We start from the raw sequence: 14,683 nt of genomic DNA, 5'->3' as shown, positions 1-14,683 counted from the left end.
CCTGTTGGTCTAGAAATCACAATCCTCAGCTCTGAACGGACCGGAGGGGTTGAGTTTTGCTGATGGAATTCTCTTGAATTGTGGTTAGGTGGATTACGGGAGCGGCCAGCAGAGGGCGCGCTGGGACAGGGAGCGACCGCACTGGCCATCGGCGTAGCGGACTGTAGCACCGCCCGAGCGCACTTGCCGAGTGGGGTCCAGTGCGGTCGGGCATCCGTGCTACTCCCCGGGGGAGGGGTTGCTTTACCAGATAAAATTGAACTCTGTAAAGTGTCGTCCCTGTCCTCCCATGTGGAGGAGGCGGCCGTTTGCAGACTGGAAATCAACACTTATTGAATAAATTGATCGGTGGTGCGATGTTCCAGATGTCAGGGATTACTACAAAATTTCCTATTGCTGTGGCGTCTTGCTGCCTACTGTGTGTTCGTTAAGATGATTAAAAGAAATAAACGGTCAAAACACTGCATATTTTTAAGAAATGTCACGATAAGATAGGATAGTTGATACTTGAAAAGACCCATCCGGAGAAACAAAGTAAATTCTAAGCAAACTGCATGTACAAAGCCCAGGAGGCCCAGGGGCCCTGCGATCGCGGACCTAAGAAAATCTGAAAGTACTCGGTGGGAGACGTCAAAACTGTGGGAGCGAGCGGGTCAGACGGCCCGGGTTACCCAGAAGAGGCTTAAGGGAACTTCCTGTAGCAAAAATAACTTGCCTTTTGGCTTACTTGTTTTTAACAAGTCCTGGCTGGTCTCAAACTAGTGACAATCTTCCAACCCCAGCTTTCAGAGTGCTGGAATTGTGGGTGTGATCTACCATACTCAACCTAAAAAGAAGGTATCTTAGGGTGTTGGTTACATGTATGGTTACATTTACTAAATCTTTGCTTTGTTTCTCTCTCCTGGAGACATTGTCTCTCACTGTAGCCAAATAGTCCTGGAATTCACTATATGACGCAGGCTGACTTTTAACTCCAGGCAATGCTGCACTTTCGGGAGTCGAGAGCAAGAGGATCAGGAGTTCAGAGCCAGGCTGTGTAACTGAGACGTTGTTTCAAAAAGCCCTAAAACCCTAAAAACGAGGGGCTTCTGCTTGTGAAAACCACCGCGCCTGTTCAGGAGTGTGCCGGGAGGTTCTGTGCGGTCGGGAAAGCAGAGTCCAGGCACCGACCGTCTGAAGGGTAGAGGCCAGCGGAACCCTCGCTGCAGAAACGCGGCTGCTGACCGCTACCCCCACCCGGGTCGTCAGGGGCAACCTGGGAGGCTCGCCCGGACCCTACTGGCGCGCACATGCCAGGTGGCCGTTGGGGCGCCACCAGCCGGTTTGATTTCCCGCGGCCGGTGGAAAGGGGCGGAAGGGGGAGGGGAAAGGAGTCGCTGGCCAATGGGCTGGGCCGAGCGCGCCACGTGACGGCGGGGAGGCGGGGCCCAGGTGTACTTACGGAGTTGCGGGCGGGGGCCGCCGCTTCGGAGCTGAGTCCGGGAGGAGGGGCCGGCGTGCGGGCCTGGGGGGCTGCGCGGCCGGGATTGGCCTGCGGCCGGGAGGCGGGACCTGAGCGCGCCGCTACAGCCAGCTGCGATTGGCCTCGGCTCCGGGCCCGCGGCAGGCGTGCGGGCGAGGCTCGGGGCGCGAGGACCGAGCCGGGTGGCCGGTCCGCGAGCCGGGGGGAGGGGCCGGGGTGGTGGTGGTGGCAGCGGCGGAGGAGGCGGTGGCGGCGGGGGCCGGTACTGGACCCGGCGGGATGAGCGAGGCGGAGGCGGCAGTGGTGGCGACAGCGGCCCCCGCGGCGACGGTGCCCGCGACGGCGGCAGGGGTGGTAGCGGTGGTAGTACCCGTGCCCGCGGGAGAGCCGCAGAAAGCAGGCGGCGGGTCGGGCGGCGGGGGCGGAGCCGCCTCTGGCCCCGCTGCTGGGACCCCCTCAGTGCCCGGCCCTCGCACCCCTGGCAACCCGGCGACGGCGGCTTCGGGGACTCCCGCGCCCCCGGTCCGGAGTCAGGCGGACAAGCCGGTGCTGGGTGAGGGGGGGCACGCGCTAGGGGGGCTCTGAGGGTCGGCGGGCGGGGGGAGGGGTAGCAGGGTTTGGCAAGCCGAAGGTAGGCCTGGCCCAAAGGACTAACCGGTCCGGGAGCTGCCGAACAAACTATCAGTGGATTCCCCTGGAGGAAATCTTGCTGCACCTTCCTGAGCGGGAGGGCGGGGCGGGCAGGTTCAGCTAGGGTCGTGGGTAGGAAAATAAAGCCTCAGGGCCTGGCCCCGCCCCGGTTAGCTGGAGACTTGGTGTAGTTGACTCTGGTTCTTGTTAGGTAAACCTCTGAGTTGGGGGGAGCAGGTGCAGTGGGACCCTTACATTTGGGAGGGCTAGAAGGGCTGTAGAGTTTTGACCCTCAGGGTGGACCAGGTGAGTACCTGGTTCTAGGTGAAGGACCTGAACTTTGTAGGATGTGAGGAGCGTGGGTTTGAACGTCTGGATCCCCTCCCTGTGTGAGGGATTCCAAATAGTAGAACCCGGGTGAGAACACTTTGACGCTCCCAGTGAGATCTGATGAGTCGAAACTTAATAGGGAGGCAGGTTAGATTTTTAGCTTAGTTTCTCTCAAAATTCAGCCCATCTCCGTCTCTTTCCCCATCTTACTGTCCCCACTGCATCTCTGCCTGGCAGCAATCCAAGTCCTGGGCACTGTCAAATGGTTCAACGTCCGGAATGGTTACGGATTCATCAACAGGTATCCAAAGAACCCAGGGAGGGGGAGGAACGGGTGTCTTTTTCTGAGCTGGCCTGTGGGATTGGACACATTATTTCATCTCTACCCCTGCCAAGGCACATGGTTGTGATGTCCAGCTGAGGCTGGTTGAGAGTCTTTAACCACAGCACTAAAGTGTGCTTATTGGCAAGACGAAGCTGCATCCGCATCTTCAAGGGCAGCAGAGGATTAATGATCCAGGAACTTGGCAAACCTGACCCTGACCTTCCCAGCTCCTCTGTCTCACCTTCTGGAGTTGCTTCATTATTTTTAGCTTGCTCTGTGCCTTTGGGGTAGAATGTTTGGGGCTCCTGCTTGGAGCCCTCACTGGTTTCCTGGTTAAGGGCAACACTCCCGGCACTTATACAAATTCTCTAAAGAGCTGTGGCTCATTTGAACCAGCTCTCCCGCGTCCACCTGATGGAACTGAAGCTGGGGCGGGGAGAGTGCCTGCCCAGCCAGAGACTACTGCTCTTCTTCAGTTGGCAGCCACGCCTCTCTAAATTGTGGCAGGTCTCCCCTGCTGTGGCCTTCCCCAGCCCAGGCACCCTGCCCAGCCAAGTCCTCCTGGGAGCCTCCGTTCCCTCTTTGCAGGCTGACCTTTGTGCAGACCCACAGTCTTTAAAGCTAGAACATTTGCTCTGGGGAAGGCAGCTTCCTGCAAGGATGCCTCCTGCTCCCTGTCCTGGGATTAAAGAAGTCACAGGCAGGGTGGTGGTGAAGAACGGGAGTGTGTCTTTTCATCCTGTTCAGTGTGTGTAGGGCGCTTGTGGCTCACCTCCAGGCTGAGGGTAAAGAGAAGATGGTGCTGGTACGGCTGTTGGGGACTGCACCTGTGTGTGCCTTGCTCTCTCCTTTGAGCCTGGTGCCCTGGCCCTGCTTTCTCCCTCTCTGATCCTAGAAGGAAGGAGCCTGTGGAATTTTCCAATCCCCAAGAGGGGTTAAGGGGAGGAGGGGACATTGGCTAGGGACAGTTACACCTGGCACCATCAGGTTCTGAGGTGCCTCTGGGGTAGAAGGTGAGGCTCTCCTGGTTTCTTGAAGGTGCCTTTGCGGCCTCCTCCTACCTTTTCCTTATGAAGTCCTAGTTCTTACTGGGGATTTGCAGCGTGTTCTCTTTGCACCAGCTTTCGGGGACCCTGCTGCTTGCTCCAGGGCCCCAGCATACCCCCAGGAACTGAAACAGTGGAGAGGATGGGCCCATCTTGGGAATGGGCACCTAGGGAGGCCTCAGTGGAACTGAGTGCCTCACCGTCACCCCCTTAACCACCCATCCTGTTCTGCAGGAATGACACCAAGGAGGATGTCTTTGTTCACCAGGTAAGAGCTAGGTTGGCTTTCTGAGGGGAGGCACTGGCCCTCTCTGTGGAAGCCTTTCCCACAACCTCTAGCTGCACACGATATGTTTCTCTGGCTCTTAACTTCACAACGGCCTGCCCATGAGGAATAGCCGGCCTCCCATCCAGCTCAGGTGCCTGTATGAACCACCATTAGCCCCACTTCCGTTGAGTGGCTGAACAGCTGTCAGAGTTGTGCACGTTGCCCTCAGGGCATGGCATGCCCACCACCTCCTGGGACCTGTTAACACCACAGGAAGGAATCAGGCAGTTTTCCGAGGGCAAGGCCAGAGACACTTGGGTACAGTGAATCTCAAAGTGTGTTCCCTGCACCGGCAGGCAGCAGCATCACCTGAATTCTCAGGCCCTGCCCAAGGCATGGAATTGATGAGCCTTGGGGCTGGGTGCTCTGTTGTAACGCGCTCCCAGGTGATTCTGCTCCTGGCTAGTTTGAGAACCACTGCTGTGGTGGCGAGTGCTCGGTGGGATCCAGGTAAGGAGCAACTTATGACATTTCAGCCTTTGTTTTGCTTTTGAGTTTCTACTGCCTCCATTTTTTGAAGCCCCTGAGGGGTGAAGGGAAGGGAGGACATGTTGGGGACCGTGGTGACTTTACAGTGGATCCCTCAGACCTCTCGCTCATGACTTTCCCTACTAACAGTTCACTTCTGTGCTGCGGGGCTGCGCTCCAGGCCCTGCCCCACTTTGAGCACTTTCCTGCTCTGTGCTTCAGCCCTAGACTCCATTAAAATGTCAGAGTGGAGTTGGGTGGAGGCTGAAGCTGGTGAAAGGTCCTGGTCTCTGCCCTCACTTTTCTCATGACTTTCCCCCTAACTAGACAGCTATTAAAAGAAACAACCCCAGGAAGTTTCTGCGGAGTGTTGGAGATGGGGAGACCGTGGAGTTTGATGTCGTGGAAGGAGAGAAGGTTTGGGAACTGCTGTGGGGTGAAGTTGGCCAGGACTGTGGGAGTGTAGCCTGGGTTGTCAGCCTAGGCTTTGATCCTCTTGGGGCCAGCTCTGCCTCCTGTTGCGGGGATGGGGCCTGTGCGCTCTCCTGGATGTTGTGGGATGTTAGGGCTGCTCTAGGACACCAGCCAGTAACGTGGGTTTCTTCTCTCTAGTTCACCAAGCACTTCCGTGTGTGTTCTTTACACGGGACCCCAGCCCTAGCAGGACCCTCAGTCAGTCCTCTGGAGTGAAGGAGGGAGGGTGGCCCCCTCTATGTCTTCTTTTTTTTTTTTTTTTTTCTTTTTTTTCTTTTTTTGGTTTTTTGAGACAGGGTTTCTCTGTGGTTTTGGAGCCTGTCCTGGAACTAGCTCTTGTAGACCAGGCTGGTCTTGAACTCACAGAGATCCGCCTGCCTCTGCCTCCCGAGTGCTGGGATTAAAGGTGTGCGCCACCACCGCCTGGCCTCCTCTATCTTCACATCCTGTCCTGTCTTTACTCTGGGGGGATGTGGCAGTTATTTCTCAGGACAAGTTGTTTCTTCTCAGATGTGTACAAACTCCTGTTGCTGCCCCTTGGGGGAGGGGAGAAAGGAGTGATTTTGAGGGGCCACAGGATAGAGGACTTGGGCCAGAAGAAGGGGGACACCAGTGATCTGGCAGGTTTGTAAGTGCTGTGTGCTTGTGACCAGGACAATTTCTGACTACTCCTTCTCTGCCTCCCCAGGGTGCAGAAGCTGCCAATGTAACTGGGCCTGGGGGGGTACCAGTGAAGGGCAGCCGCTATGCCCCCAATCGACGTAGGTTCCGCAGATTCATCCCCCGGCCTCGCCCGGCTGCCCCACCACCCATGGTGGCAGAGGCTCCCTCTGGTGGAACTGAACCTGGCAGTGAAGGGGAGCGGGCAGAGGACTCAGGGCAGCGACCTAGACGACGGCGCCCGCCACCCTTCTTCTATCGAAGGCGGTTTGTGCGAGGCCCTCGGCCCCCTAACCAGCAGCAGCCCATAGAGGTGAGATGGAGCCAGCTGTGGAGTTGGCCAGTTGTGAGGGTGGAGACCTGAGAATCCTCAAAAAAGTAAAACTAAGACTAGGAACAATCAAAGATGACCTGGCCAAGGGACAGCAGGGGGCTCAATAGCTCACCTAGGCCTTGTCTATTCCCAGGGCTCCGATGGGGTAGAACCCAAGGAGACAGCCCCATTGGAGGGGGACCAACAGCAGGGAGATGAACGGGTGCCCCCACCCAGATTCCGGCCCAGGTACCGAAGGTAAGACTATACTGTATCTTCCCTTCAGGGTTCAGTGTTGGGCCCATGTAATTGGGCCCATGTAAAAGGACAAGAATTCTAAAAGTTCTAAGAGCCTGGGATAAGAAAACAGAATCCTGAGGGAAGGGAGTCTACTACCCTGGGTGCACTGGTCCTGTCAGAGATTGTTTTTTTTCTAGGCCTTTCCGCCCTAGGCCACCCCAACAGCCTACCACAGAAGGTGGGGATGGCGAGACTAAGCCTAGTCAAGGCCCCACTGATGGCTCTCGGCCTGAGCCCCAGCGTCCACGAAACCGCCCCTACTTCCAGCGGCGTCGGCAGCAGCCCCCTGGCCCCCGGCAGCCTATAGCCGCAGAGGTGGGGTCTTAGTTGCCTGAAACTCAGTGTGGGAAAGGCCAAGATCAGTTGCCCTCTTTCTGTCCTTTTCCTCTGCTTCAAATTCAGTTCTTTGGCCCTGTGCTTTCCTTGTCCCTGCCTCCCGCCCCCATCAGCCTGCCCCCCCTCCCCCCTGGCAGACAGTGCAATCACCAGGAAACCCCAGCACAGGCAGTCAAGCCCAGGTTGTCTTAAATGAATGCCCCGCTCCTGTCCCCAGCTGTTGGGGTGTGAACTGTGGGCGTTGGTTGGAAGGGGCAGAAGAGGCAAGTTAAGAGAAAGTTGAAGCAGGTCGTGAACTGGTCTTAATTAGCCACTGCTGTCTTTAGACCTCAGCACCTATCAACAGTGGGGACCCCCCCACCACCATACTGGAGTGATTCCACCTCGGGACACCCAGAGTTTCCATCTGGTGAGTTGCTGCTGACTAAGAAAGCCAGGGACTGGGTTCTGCTGTCATCCTTTATGACTTGTCTTTTTTCCCTCATTCTTAGGTATCTGCCCATTTCCAACTGACTACCCAGCATCCCCCTCCCCCCTTTCCCATAATTCATGACATCAAAACATCAGCTTTTCCCTTGAGACTCAGGAGGGCCAAAGCAACAGCCTTTGGCTTTTTCTCTTTTCCCTCTCCCCTCCCAAGGGTTGCAGGAAGGGATCCGTCCTTACCGTTCAGAGGCACCACCTTCCTCCCTAAGTCAGGCTGAGAAGGACCAGCCGGCTCTTCACCTCCTCCTGCTTGTTTTTCTTTCCCACCCATTTATTTTTTGTTTCCCTTCGACCTCCTCCCAACACCTCTGAAGCCATTTTATGAACTGTCACGTGCCACCTGAGCCTCCAGTAAAAACAAAAGCAGGCTTTCTTGGTGTCTCGGTCTCTGCCTCTTTTCTGTTGGAGATGAGAAATCATCGGTGACTCACTTCTGGACCACGCATGGGGTTAAGATGCGCTCGGACAATTCAGTTCTGACAAGAACTCTCATCACTGAGAATCACACTTGGGTCCGTTAGCTGATGGGGAGATCTCTACAGTGCCTGGGCGCTTGTCAGTGTAGTTTATAAAACATTTACTGTGAATTAAAGCAATGGAGACAGAGTGAGGAGCCAGATGTACCCAACACTCAGGAAGCTGAGTCAGGAGGGTTCCTAATTCCAGGCCATCCTGGGCCGCATAGACTCTTGTCAGTGTTTTTAAAAAGTGGGGATTCAGGCCTGTAACCCCAGGACTCCAGGAGGCTGAGGCAAGAGGCTGACTACACGCACAAGGCCAGCCTGGCTGTATAGTAAGACCTTTTTTGCTTCTGGTCAGTTTGAGACAGGGTCTTACTGTGTAGCCCTGGCTGTTCTGGAACTTACTCTGTAGACCAGGCTGGCCTTGAACTCAGAGAGCTGCCAGCCTCTGCCTCCTCAGTGCTGGAATTAAAGGCGTGCGCCACCACCACCCATCAAGACCCTATTTTTTTTTTAATGGGGTAATAGAAGTGGATATGAATAACTGACAGAATCTAGACTCTAGAGGCTTCTGAGCTCTTGAGCCAAAGCAGAACAAAGAGGAGTGAGGGCGACTTGTCTGTCTCACCCACCCTCCAGCTCCTCCATGACAGGACACTCATCTTCATACAGTGACTTTATGGATGAATCTCTATATACACATTTAATACAGCAGCCCTTGGGTTTCTGCTACCTACTCGTTCTTCAAAACATATAAAAATATCCAAAGGCTCCCTCCCAACCAGTGTTTATAGGCAGCCTTTCAAATCCCCTCTTGCCCTTAGTTGGTCAAAAGCTTTCAGGTCTAGCACCCTTCCTGGAGGGGAACAAGAAAGAGCTGGTACCCACACTTGGCAGCTGTGGGGAACAGGCTAGCACCCAAGCCTAGAGACTGATGCTTGCTACTGCTCCTTGCCACATTCAGGTATATACTGTTGTGTTCCTTTGCCCTGGAAGGTGGAGCCCACAGGGACTATGGAGAGGCTAGACTTTGGGAGGGTGTGTCCTTTGCCCTGGTGGGGTCAAGACAGAACCCCCTTCACCCAGAGTCTATGTGGCAAGAATTCAGGGAAAGTGCCAAATTGTGGGCGGAGTCGGAGTTGGTAGGAAGTCGCTCATCTCAGATCCACCTCTGCTCCTGCTCATCCACTGAATTCAACCCAGCACCTCCCTCTGCAGGTCCATTTCTCTAAAAGGAGCAAAACTATTCTGGGGCTGAGTCTGGGTAGGGGCAGGAGGAAGGCAGAAGAGGAGAATAGCCCACTGGGTGGCCACAGCCTAGCCACAACACATAAATAATCCAAGTCACAGGAGGGGAATGGGGGTACATGAACCACCCTTCCCTCAGCTTCCCAGTTCTCCAGGCTGCAGTTTCTCCATCCTGGAGGTGATGGGAAAAGGGGGCTAAAGTGCTGCAGAGGAAAGGAGGGGCATGGGTGGAGAGGGTGGCTCTCCCACCCTGCCCTGCCCCTCAATCGTTCTCATCTGGCCCTAAGTATTCAAGCTCTGTACTGGGTTTCACCTCCTGCTCTAAGAGGGAAGGTGTCCGACGGAAGGCAGCTGAGATCTGGTCAAACGTCCGGCCTCTGGTTTCAGGCACTTTTAGGAAGGTGAAGGCGAAGAAGCCAAGCAGGAGGACGGCAAATAGAAGGAAGACGTAGGGACCCATAGCATCCTGGGACAGTCGGAGAAAGAGGTGTTGACGACAGAGGGTGGGAAGCAAGGAGCTAAAGACTAATAGGGAGCTGGGGCTACTTCAAGGAGCAGGTGACTCCTTCAAGAGATACCAGAAATTAAAATTTACATGGAAAAACCCCTTTAGCTTTTCACCCTTTGCTATCCTAAGAGCGTACACTTGGAGTAGATTCCTAAACCACTTATAGCATTACTAGAAAGTTTATCATTTTATTTCTGGTCTAAATTATACCACTGTTTATTTTTTAAAAGATAACTCTGCTGCTGGCCCATCTATTCCTACTTGTTTGACTCTGGTGTAGTTCCATCCAGAAACTACCTGTGAGCCTGGGAGTCCCTGACTGGACAGCGCAGGAACTAGGGGTGGGTTGCCTCCCCTCTGGCCACTGGTAATGGGAAACTGGGCAAAGGGCCGGGAACCTACCGCAACATACTGGAAACCCATGCCAACAATGAAGTTACAGGTCCAGTTGGAGAAACCAGCTACAGCCATGGCTGCTGGGCGGGGTCCCTGGCTGAAGAGCTCGGCCACAATGAACCAAGGGATGGGGCCGGGGCCGATCTCAAAGAAGGCCACAAAGCCAAATATGGCCAAGATGGAGACATAGCTCATGGCTGGAACCCGTTCCTAGAGACCAGGAAAGAAGAGTAGAAAATTTGATCCTGGCCTCTCTAGATCTCTCTCCTCTTACCCTAGGCTCAGAGAACTGAAATCTCCTTTCCAGGGCTTGTTGGGTAGAGGTTGCCATTCTAGGCTGGAACAGGCCCTGGAGCACCCCCTCTTCACCCACTTTTCAGACGGGCCTGGAACTTGTAAGTCTTTCACCACAGCCTCCCAAATGTTGAGCTGCCGTGGAGCGTGTCTGAGTGCTGCCATTTTATTGGCTGCCTCAGATGGTTTCCAGGTGGAGATTGTCCTGTAATGGTTGATTCCCAGCTTGGCTCTGAAGATGTTTCTTTGGGAATTATGGGTCCTGAGGCTTCACAGGGACTGCTAGACTTGTGCTATAGCTAGGCCCTGGTGTGGCCAGGGTACTTCAGAAGCAGACCAGACTCTAGAACCAAGTTCCCGTGGTCCCAGCACGCAGTCCCATAGCCCCGTGAGGTTATCCCCATGGGTTGGACCGCTGTGTCCTCACAGCCCCCAGGCCTCACCAGCAGGAGTAGAGCCACTGTCATCAAGATGGCACAGCCACACATGCCTGCCAGGCCCAGGAGATGGAGCGTCCGTCGCCCAGCTCGTTCTACCAAGAGCACCTGTTGGGGTGGGGGTGGGGAGCTGGTCAGTTGGGGAAAAAAAGAGTAGGATCTCCAAGGCACCCAGGGCTAAAAACCTAGTGATGTGGCTGCTCCACAGGCAAACAGTTACCGAGACCAACGTGAAGACCGTGTTGACCACACCAGCTCCTATGGTGGCGTAGGCTGGCTGTCCTACGCCAGCTGACTCGAAGATGCTGGTTGAATAGTAGAAAACCTAGAAGTGAGGGAGCAGGAAGGGCCATGGCTGGGATGTCTGGCCCTTCCCAACCACACCAAACTGGACTGAGCCTGAATGCTGATGGAGGAGATGGCTTATTCCCTTCTCCCTTTCCCCAAATTGCTACCTGAGCCACTGTCTGCCTGGGTCTCCATACGTACGGCATTGATGCCGGAGAGCTGCTGGCTCAGTTGGAGCACAACGGCAATGATGAGAGGCTGCCGGTGGGTGCGGCTGCCCAGGAGCTGGGGCAGAGACATGGGCCGCTCTCGTTCCAACTTCCGCTTCTCATCCTTCAGCTCAGCCAGTGCATCAGACACATCAGCCCAGCCTGTTAGACGCTTCAGACCTGGGGGTGGGGAATGTCAGGCCTTATGGAGCCTGAGAGGAGGAGGGGTACTAGCAAGATGGATGGGATGGAGGTGTGAGCCCGGGCTAATATGCAAGGTGAGAGCTCACTCTTTCGGGCAGGCCCCTCCAAGTTCCGGATGATTTAGAGGTATCTGGGGCTCTCGGGACAGAAGGGCAACAGTATCAGCTGCAGGAGGGCAGGAAGTACTGTGATAGCCAGAAGTAGTGGCCACAGGGTAGCTGTGCCCAGCATAGACTCCAAGCCCAACACCTGTGGGAGAAGGTAGGAAAGGTAGAAAGGTGTCTTTACTCCTTCCTGCTCGACTATGGATGTCCAATCCAACTCCTCTCAAGGCCAGGCCTTTACCTGGGCAATTAGAATGCCAATGACGATGGCCAATTGGTTGAGTGTTCCCAAGGCACCCCGAAGATGAGTGGGGGCAATTTCTCCCACATACATAGGCACCAAGCCTGACGTTAGCCCTGGGCAGAAGGAAGAGAAGAGGGCTTACGGAAGCCCATATACGATGGAGGACAACAGGGCACAATAGCGCCATCGCACCCACGGGTACCTGAGTAGGCGCCGATGAGGAAGCGGCCGAGAATGAGGATCTCATAGGAGGCAGCGGCGTTGGCTAGGCCCATGAGGGTGCCCCCCAGCACTGCCAAGACATTATTGGCCAGCATAGCCCTTTTCCTGGCAGGCACACAAGGAGGAGGGCTGGTCAGGGCACCCATGCTACGGCCCTCCTTCCTACCTCCCCACCCCTGCTCTCCAGCTCCATACCTTCCCAACCACTGAGAAATAATGCCAACGAGGAAGGAAGAAATCATGCCGCCCACAGAAAAGATGGCCACGGAGAGAGCCCAGAGTGTAGTAAGGGTGCCTTGTGGGATGGAATTGGGTCCGTCAGGACCCTGCCTCCCCAGCCATGTTGCATTGTAGCTCTGTTCAATCACCTGGGGGACAACATGGGAGTGAATCTAGAGACCTCTTTGTGTCACCTCTGAGTGCTCACTCCAACAGCTGTACCATCTCTCACCTTCTGTGGGGCATTGATGACCCCAATGTTGTAGCCAAACTGAAGGGAGCCGAGCACAGCTGAGAACACAGCGAGGACTAGAGTCCCAGTCACCCTCTGCCGAGGGGGTTCCCCATCCTGGACAGATGGACAGACAGAAACAAGGGGAAGCGTGTCACATAAAATCCCGTTTGGCTTCCTTCAGGGGCCCAGGCCCAGCTGGAGCATGTAGATCCTGGGCTCCATCCAACAGACTGGGTGAGAGAAAGTGGGCCATATTAGGAATTGTTCAAAGATTCCACTGTAAACAACTCAACAGGAACCTGGGCATGTAGGAAAAACGCATGTCTGGGGCCACACTACAGGCAAACCTCAGAATTCCCCTGTGACCTTGAGGCAGGCTTAGATTCGTGTGACCTTGGGTAAGTCACTTCCCCACTCTGAAGGGAACCCGAGTTTCCTCTTTTGTGAGGTGATACTGACTCCCTGGACTACCTGTCAGTCTGTGAAAAGACTGTAAAAGCTAACATCGGCTGTTAATAATATCCCAGATATTGCCTGCTTTTATAAACTTTTAGGTTTAGTATTAGTATCAGTCCTAATCCTCATCTCTTCCTTTTGGAAGTTCTCTCGGCTGGCTCCAGCAGGCCCTCAACAGGCCCAAGAACGGCCATTCCAGAAAGGGCATCTGGGTCATTGCTTTTAAAATCTCGGCCTAACCTTCCCTCAACTCCTAAGGTGGGACCAAGGACCAGGGGATATAACGGGATTTTAGCAGGGAGAGAGAGCCATGCCCAAGGGAAGAGGCAGGCATGGTGGTGTGAGGGGCGGTGGCAGTGGTGACTGCTGCTGGCGGCACAGTCTGTCTCCAAGAGGAAACCTGAGCTGGGGGTAGGGTGGGGGCTGACACTCCCCTCTGCCCCTCCACCCACCGCAAGGCCAAGAGAAAGTTCAGCCTCCTGGAGGAGCGCCAGGAGTGGGGGTGGGGCCCCCCCGAAGTGCCTCGGTCCCAGAAACCCTGTGAGTCTGAATAGACCCGCAGCTCTGGGAGGGTGAGACTCCGGATCTGCCTTCCCAAGTAGAGTCGAGGGCAGGAAGCCACTCAGTGCTGCGTACAGTAAGATAGGAGACAAACTCTGGACAAACTCTGGATTCGTCGCAGCCTGGGCGCGTGAAGAGCCCTTCGGACCCACTCTGTCTCATGGAGGGATTGGAATCTGACAGTCACGGGTTGTCTAGGCTGAGTATAAATAGCCAGCCCCCCATTTCCAACCCCTGCGCCTGCGCAGGAACCGCCTCCTAGCAGACCCCAACCTCGACCCCAGCCCAAGAAAAGCCGAACCCACGTCCCCGATTTGCCCCCGAATGTTGAACCTTACTTCAGAGCCGATCTGCTGGAAACCCGACGGCATCTTGTTTTAAAAGAACTGAAGACTCGGACGCTACAGTAAGAAAAAGAGAATAGGGTGGCTGACCCCGGCCGGATGGGCAGAAGGCGAACCCTGGCGTCCCGAAGTAATGTGCACAGGGCGCGTCTGGTGGGACCCACTGCCACAACCAAGGAGCCGGAGAGCACCAGGGCTCTCCGGGATCTAGTGAGAACCGCTTGGTGGGGGAAAAGATGCGGGGAGCTGAAGCCACCTCCTCACTCCCGCCCCGCCATGGGCCACGCCCCTCATAACACCCATTGGCCAGGAGCCCGCACACCCCAAAAGGCCACGCCCCCACCTCTAGCCTAGTGTCGTGGGGAGACACGCCCCTATGGTTCCCGCCAGCCTCGGAGTTTTCAAAGTAGGGTTCTTGGAACAAAAGGCTCCTCCCGCCAGCCAAAACTCTGGACTGCGAAATTTCTTAGAGTTGAGTGCAGCTGGTCCCCCTGTGAGGTCGAAGAGGAGGGCATGGGCTAAGGTGCATTTGCCAGGGTACCGGGTAACTCCAGCAGGGTGACACAGAGCGCGCGGGGGTGTGTGTGTCAGAAACAATGCCCCGAAGTAACCCGGAGTGGCTATTTTTAGATCTCAAGTTAGACTTCGCCAAATGTCAGGTCCCGGGTGTCCCAGCCTGTCCCGGGCGGGGGAGGGCTAGGGAGATGGAGCCTTAAAGGGTCCGCGACATGCTTCCCACGAGGGGATGACCCAAGGGACCAATAGCTTCCGTTCCCAGTGTGTCTGGGGACCGAACTTGGTCGCCTTTTCTTTCCACGCATCCCTGAGCGAGGCGCTGCCTACTGGCCCGTCCCCTCCACACATTCCCTACCTTGGTTTTTGGAGGGGACCCAAGGGACAGGTGCTCACGCCAGCCACACCACCCTCCCTGAAGTCCTTGAGCCTCCAGGCATGTGCTGGCCGCGTGGGTGACATGCTTTCCAGAGTCAGCTCCTGTTTTGGGTCTCCAGCTGAGAGGGCATGACCTAGGCACGTCCAGGGAGATGCCAGATCGCGAAGAGAAAGCGCGATTCAGAAAACGCGCCTGAGAAGTGC

At 55.6% G+C, this 14,683-nt stretch overlaps 2 protein-coding genes across 3 annotated transcripts; one reads left to right on the top strand and one right to left on the bottom strand.

The window, feature by feature from the left end:
• The first annotated feature begins 1,526 nt into the window (after positions 1 to 1,526).
• Positions 1,527 to 8,146, top strand: Ybx2 (Y-box binding protein 2). 2 transcript variants are annotated; one of them, XM_050162799.1, is made up of 9 exons: positions 1,527 to 2,015; positions 2,660 to 2,723; positions 4,028 to 4,061; positions 4,917 to 5,006; positions 5,752 to 6,036; positions 6,191 to 6,294; positions 6,474 to 6,651; positions 6,999 to 7,081; positions 7,313 to 8,146. In XM_050162799.1, exons 1-8 carry the CDS (start codon positions 1,742 to 1,744, stop codon positions 7,047 to 7,049), a joined length of 1,080 nt encoding a protein of 359 aa, XP_050018756.1. In that variant the 5' UTR covers positions 1,527 to 1,741; the 3' UTR covers positions 7,050 to 7,081; positions 7,313 to 8,146. The 2 variants fall into 2 exon arrangements, with proteins under 2 accessions (XP_050018756.1, XP_050018755.1); XM_050162798.1 differs by having other exon boundaries at positions 7,164 to 8,146.
• A 136-nt stretch (positions 8,147 to 8,282) lies between these two features.
• Positions 8,283 to 13,825, bottom strand: Slc2a4 (solute carrier family 2 member 4). Its single transcript, XM_050162797.1, is given in 11 exon segments — positions 8,283 to 9,333; positions 9,778 to 9,981; positions 10,509 to 10,610; positions 10,723 to 10,827; positions 10,992 to 11,179; positions 11,290 to 11,452; positions 11,549 to 11,664; positions 11,754 to 11,878; positions 11,969 to 12,141; positions 12,225 to 12,341; positions 13,583 to 13,825. Coding segments are annotated over 11 exon segments (1,530 nt in total). The 5' UTR covers positions 13,616 to 13,825; the 3' UTR covers positions 8,283 to 9,129.
• Positions 13,826 to 14,683: the final 858 nt, after the last annotated feature.

Source organism: Alexandromys fortis, unplaced genomic scaffold, assembly GCF_014885135.2.
Source record: "Alexandromys fortis isolate MF-2015 unplaced genomic scaffold, M_Fortis_MF-2015_v1.1 scaffold_84, whole genome shotgun sequence".
Lineage (NCBI taxonomy): Eukaryota > Metazoa > Chordata > Mammalia > Rodentia > Cricetidae > Alexandromys > Alexandromys fortis.
Note: the sequence above shows the minus strand (reverse complement) of the source record. Positions and strands in the feature narration are given on the sequence as shown.